The sequence below is a fragment of the Hippopotamus amphibius genome, chromosome 5 (genome assembly GCF_030028045.1).
Source record: "Hippopotamus amphibius kiboko isolate mHipAmp2 chromosome 5, mHipAmp2.hap2, whole genome shotgun sequence".
Classification (NCBI taxonomy): Eukaryota; Metazoa; Chordata; class Mammalia; order Artiodactyla; family Hippopotamidae; genus Hippopotamus; species Hippopotamus amphibius.
Window position 1 is genome coordinate 140,230,543 of NC_080190.1, and position 6,051 is coordinate 140,236,593.

Sequence of the window (6,051 nt, forward strand, 5' to 3'; positions counted from 1 at the left end):
TTGATGGATGTCTTGAAATACTTTTATAACAGGCTTATCTGTGCTGCAGCGTGCACAGAGTATCTTGCAATTTACTTAATAGATGCTAGGAGGAAATCTGTTCAGATTTTCAAAAAATATGTATTAGAGTGCCATGACTGTTTAATATGAACCTGGCTGATCATGGGAAACGGGAAGGTGGTAGAGGATAGAGGTCAAGTGCACAGACTCTCAGAAGCCAGACTGCCTGGGCTTGAATCCCCGCTCCCAGCTCCCCCATCTGTTGGCTGTGTGACGTTGAGCAAGTTGCTTATCCTCTCTGTGCCTGTTTCCTGATCTCCACAGAGGGGAATAATAGTACCTACATGAGTTAGTCCATGCAAAGTGCTCAGAAGAGTGCCTGGCTCCTAGTAGCATTCAATCCATGTTTGTGTTTCAAACTACATTCACTTGTATCAGTATTATGTAAATGTTCAAGTTGCTGAGTAATTTCGTCCAAAAAAACCCGGAGTCAATTTAACACAGGTGAGGCAGTTAGTTTTTAGCATTGATTCCTGGGGTGGGGACTGAGAGTCTGTGTTTTCCCAGGACTCTCCAAGTGAGTGATTTTTAGGATCATCCAGGTTCATAACCCACTAGTCTAGAATACTGGATGCAGATGGACAGGAGTTGGATGGTGGGTGAGAACAGAAAGGTTTAGAAGAGTGAGTCTGAGATGGCCCCACCCATACACAATGACCCTTTGTTAGTAGCAAAGCAGGGTGATGTGATATTTAAACTACTGCCAATACAGGGGACTCGGGTTCGATCCCTGGTCTGGGAAGATCCCACATGCCACAGAGCAACTAAGCCCGTGCACCACAACTACTGAGCCCATATGCTGCAACTACTGAAGCCCACATGCCTAGAGCCTGTGCTCTGCAACAGGAGAAGCCACTGCAATGAGAAGGCCGTGCACCACAACAAAGGGTAGGCCCCACTCGCCACAGCTAGAGAAAGCCCGCACGCAGCAATGAAGACCCAACGCAGCCAAAAAAAGAAAAGTATTCAGAGATATATTTTTCACATCTTCTTATCACATCTAATGTTTATTTAGTATTTCTTGGGCACTGTCCTGGTAGTTTTTAGGCTTTATTTCATATAAACTTCCAGAGAGTTATATGAGGTAGGAACCATTGTTCCCATTTTACAAATGAAAAAACTAAAATTTGGAGAAGTTAAATAATTTGCACAAGGTGCAATATCCATTTTCCCTTTCTTTAGTAATGCAATGCCAATTTTATTTGGCGGTGGTAATGTACCCCATTAAAAAACTACATTTCCCAGTGCCCCTTGCAGCTAGGTGTGATCATGTGCCTATATTTCGGCCAATGAGATGCAAATGGAAGTACTATGTGGGCCTTCTGGGAGGATTCTTTAAAGAGTATTGATTCTGCCATAAGGTCCTTCTCCATCCCTTCTTCCTAATGCCTAAAAGGCAGATGTGGTGACAGGATTTTCAATAGCCATCTTGGACTTTGAAGATATAAAGCAGGTATTAGATGGTGGTGGAGAAAGAAGGAACTTTGGTCTCTGATGACTGTGGAACTGTTCTACCCACCCTGGGCTGCAGATCTCTGACTTATGTGAAAGATAAATAAACTTCTATCTTGTTAAAATTTCTCTTATTGACAGACAAACATGATCCTAAATATAACAATAGCTTACGCTTATGCTATGCTTTATCAAAGCTAACTAAATGCCAGACAATTTTCTAAGTGGTTTGTATATATTGACCCATTTCAATCCTCACAGCAACCCTATGATATGGGGTTGAAGCAAAGGGAGGTTTGGTGACTTGCCCAAGGTCACATAGCTAGGAGTGGCAGAGCCAGGAAACACACAGCTGATAGGAATCAGACGTGGGAGTAAAACTCAGGTCTATCTTACACCCAAGAGTATAACAATTATGCTATATGGCTTCTTTCATATTCAGTCGGGTGTGGTATGCTTTGTGGTTTTCCTTACCTAAACTTTACCTTCTGCTTTAGTTCACAAAATGGAGGACTCCCAGCTGGCAGCCATTGGAAGAAAACCTACAGTTTCTCCAGAAGATCAAAACAGCCTCCTTAGGGCCCACCTCAGAGCCCTAACTCCCTAGTACAACTTCCATAAGAAATGTCAAAAAGTTAATTATTTAAAAAAGCATTCATGTAATCCTGTTTGCTGTTGCTTTTGTCACAATTGCTTCTTTTAAAATCAGGTAGAATTCTATAATAAACAAAATTGGGCCATCCATCCATCCATCCATCTAACAAACATCCAGCACCTGCTCCGAGCCAGGCACGCTCCCAGGTGCTGCGATACTGCAGCAACCAACAGACAAGGAGAGGGGAGCAGGTAATTAAACACACAAGAAAATGCCAGGTAAAAACAAGTGCTACAAAGGAAAGAAGTGTGTGATGGAGACTCTCTTAGGAAGGTTTCACTGGAGAAGAGTTATATGAGCTGAGACTTGGAAGTGAGAAGGAAGTTAAGAGCAGGGAAGGGTCTTCCAGGCTGAGGGAACAGTGATTCCTTGGAGTCAGAACAAGTGTGGCATGTTCAAGGGACAGACAGAAGCCCCGTGGGACTGGAACATGAAGCTAGGGAGAAAGGTCAGAAAGTTTGATGGGCCAGATCATGCCAGGCATGAAAGCCAGATTTGGGGATTTACTCTAAGTGATACGGGTTTTAGGCAGTATGCAGACATTTGTCACTGGCTGGCCAGCATTCAAAAGCCCTTCTTATTTTGGAGAATCGCAAAACTAATGGGAGGCAGGGTCCTAGTTCCAAGGCTTATAGACGCCAAAGACAAGAGAAAGTATTTTCTCTCCTCTCCTGTGGCATACTGAACAAGGCCAATGGATGCTCCTACCCGGGACTTTGAATCATGAGGGCATGTCTCAAAGATGCAAGGTCAGTTAGAAATTATTAGGGTGACAATGGCACAGCCAGGAGTGCATGGGGATGCAGCAGAGTCCAGCATATGGTGACCAGTGTCCACTGGCACCTGGATGCCTGTAAGAGTCTTGTGGAAAGGATTCAGGGGCCACATCCTCAACAAACCCCGGGAGCTTCACTGTGCAAGCTTCCTCCATACCTTGTTCTCCGGTCTTCCTCTTGATGCTCAGAGTTCCACAGTCACTTTCAGTAGACTCTTCTTCTTTTAAAAGTCAGCCGGTGCTGGTTTCTGTGGTTTGAAAGCAAGCATCCTGACTAGTCCAGTAGGGGTGTGATGCAATCTGAGGCACGTTTTCAAAAGATAACTGGCTGCTAAGTGGAAAATGGATTAGAAGGGGTATCAGCCAGGGACCAGTGAGAAACAGAAATCATACTAGCTACTTCAAATAGAGGGGCTTTAATATAAAGAATTGCTTTCACAGGCATTAGAAGGCTGAAAGAGGAAAAGGAAAAGGAAAAAAAGGAAGAGGGTAGTAACCCAGGGATTAATAATTGCAAGAAGAAACTCCTACTTCCTAAGGCTGGAGAACAGGTGGTATCACCTGTACCTAGGAGCTTGGTAGAGGGTCCCAAGGGGCTAGTGTTTAGATCCCTTAGGGAGGGCTGCCCTGCTCAGACCTCTGAGGAGGGGGTGCTATCTGGGGCCTGCACCAAAGGAAACTCCCCCCAGGGAAACAGATTCACAGATGAGGGAGTGTGGCGTGACTGCTGTTGGCAGCTGGGGGTGCTGGGAGCACTCAAAGTCTCTGGAAGCTGGAGCCAATTACACGCTGCTACTGGAGCAACACAGAAAAGCAGGAAGTGAAAACCAGGAAAGAAGTCCCTTCTCCTTTCCCTCCACTTTTCTTTCTTCTTTTAATGCCTCACATTGCAGAACCTAACAGGAAGCCTGCTAGCTGGGAGGTGGGGAGGTTTCCTTTGCATTATCCCAACCCCGTAGCACAGAGGAGAGCTTAGAAAGGTATCCCGGAGACCAAGAGAAATACCCAGCGCAGGAGCATCGAGTCCAGTTAGGAGCCCACTGCAGTCACCCAGGAGAGAGAGAATGGGTGGCATGGACTAGGGTACCAGCAGTGAAGATGGCAAGAAACAGGGCAAGATGGCATCCTTTGGCACAGAGCTGCAGTTCCTCGTGCGATATTTGGTGTCACAAAGGGATCTATGGATCTATCGCAGGCTCAGTTCTCCTGGGGCAGTGGGCGCCTTTGTAGCTCAGGCTTGGCACACCTCCTGCAACCACCTGCACGCAGCTGCCTATCGCTGGGAGCAGGAGCACATGCGCAAGGTGGTTCTTACGGCCCCAGAGGAGACAGCCCTAAAGAAGCCGGCTGAGACCCTGAGATTCCTCATGCTATGGCTGGAGCAGCCCAAGAATATCTCCACTTGCATTAGACTCAGGCCCTACCCCAAGGAAGAAGTGACCGGTATTTAAAGAAGTTCTGATTATTCAAATGAGTGTAGTTCTCAGTTACTTTGATATATTTGAATATCAGCTGGATCCAGAAACAGCTCTCCCTCCATATCTAAGCATCATGCACTTCTTTCACTGGGCAGCTCACTCTTCCCTGTACATATGACAGTTTCTTGAGAGTCAAACACATGTTCATATTAAAGTTGTCATTATTAAGTTAAATGAATAAAGGTGGCAAGGAATTGATTTGAGATTAGAAATAGAATTGACAAGAACTTCCTCTGAGAGCTTAGATATGAATTTAATATTAACATTATCAATACAGATGCTAGATGCCTGCTCTTTGGCAGGGGTAAGAGCCCAGTAAGGGATGGAGAATCACGCAGAGATTCAAGCAGAGAGAAGCTGTTAGCACCCCAGGCCCGATGGGGCAGAGGAGGGAGTTGCAGTCAAGAACGAGGGGACGCCAGCAGGAGCTAAGCCACACTCGGGACAAAGAGGAAGTAGGGGAATAAATGCCCTGCCCACCCAGGCTTTCTTTCCTCTTTCTCTCAATCTAGTGCTGTACCTCCCAACCAGAAACCAGAGCATCACGGAGTCCAGATGCTGCAGTAGGTGGAGACCAGCCTGCCAGGCATAGGGCAGAAGGGGCAAACAGAGAATGTGTAACATATACATTATAGACAATGAATTTTTTTCTCTACTTACTATATTAAAATATGTATAGCCCTTGAACTAAGGTGGTTTCATATCACTTATTTCATTTTATACTCAAAGGTGCTGTGATGGTTAATTTTAACTTGACTAGGTCAGAGGGTGCCCAGACATTTGTTCAAACACTATTCTGGGTGCTTCTGTGAGGGTGTCTCTGGATGAAATTAACACTTAAAGGCCTGGATAGAACAAAAAGGCTGACCGTCCCTCAACTAAGAGGGAACTCCTCTCCCTGACTGCCTTGGACACGGAACGCCAGTTTTTTCCCTGCATTCGGACTTGAACATCACCTCTTCTTGGGCCTTGAAACTGCTGGGTTTTGGACTGGAAATACACCATCAGCAGTCCTGCATCCTGGTCAGCCTCCATAATTGTGGGAGTCAGTTCCTTATACTAACTCAATCAATCAGTCTCTCTCTCTCTCTCTTGCCTCTTACTGGTTTTGTTTCTCTGCAGAACCCTGACTAATCCAAGTGCCAAATAAGCAGGGCAGGTATTATCTTCAGAAAGCAGCAAATATGACATTTCAGAAGGCTCAGGACAAAAATTAAAATATAGGTCTTGGCGCTCATTCTTCTGCTCCGTCTGTTTAAACCGTGCTTACTCTCTTTATATAACTCTTACTTGTGGCAGATTTCCCTGTGATCATTTTCATGCTTCTTTCTAAAACAGCACCGACCCACTCACCCAAGTAAGATGTTGAAACTCCGCTTCTCTCTTTTCCCTGTCTAAAATCATTACTAAACTTTCCAAATCTCTCTTTAATCTGCTCTCTTCCATATTGCCCCACAGTTTAGGCCCGCCCCTTTCTTCCCTGGAATAGTCACGCGTTTGTAATTGTGCCTAATCGCACGCTCGTGTGATTGTTGGTGAGACTTGTCTCCCACACCAAGCTCAGGCCCACAGCTCACTGCTGTGGCTCCAGCTCTCGCCACACACAGAAGTCTCAAAATATTTGCTGCTGG

At 45.5% G+C, this 6,051-nt stretch overlaps 1 protein-coding gene across 1 annotated transcript; it reads left to right on the forward strand.

Moving 5' to 3' along the window:
* Positions 1-4,060: 4,060 nt before the first annotated feature.
* Positions 4,061-4,393, forward strand: LOC130854579 (putative peptidyl-tRNA hydrolase PTRHD1). Its single transcript, XM_057737551.1, has one exon. It carries the CDS (start codon positions 4,061-4,063, stop codon positions 4,391-4,393), a length of 333 nt encoding a protein of 110 aa, XP_057593534.1.
* Positions 4,394-6,051: the final 1,658 nt, after the last annotated feature.

Coding starts and splice junctions, on each gene's coding strand:
- LOC130854579 (XM_057737551.1), top strand. CDS start 4,061: ATGGCATCCTTTGGCACAGAGCTGCAGTTCCTCGTGCGATATTTGGTG.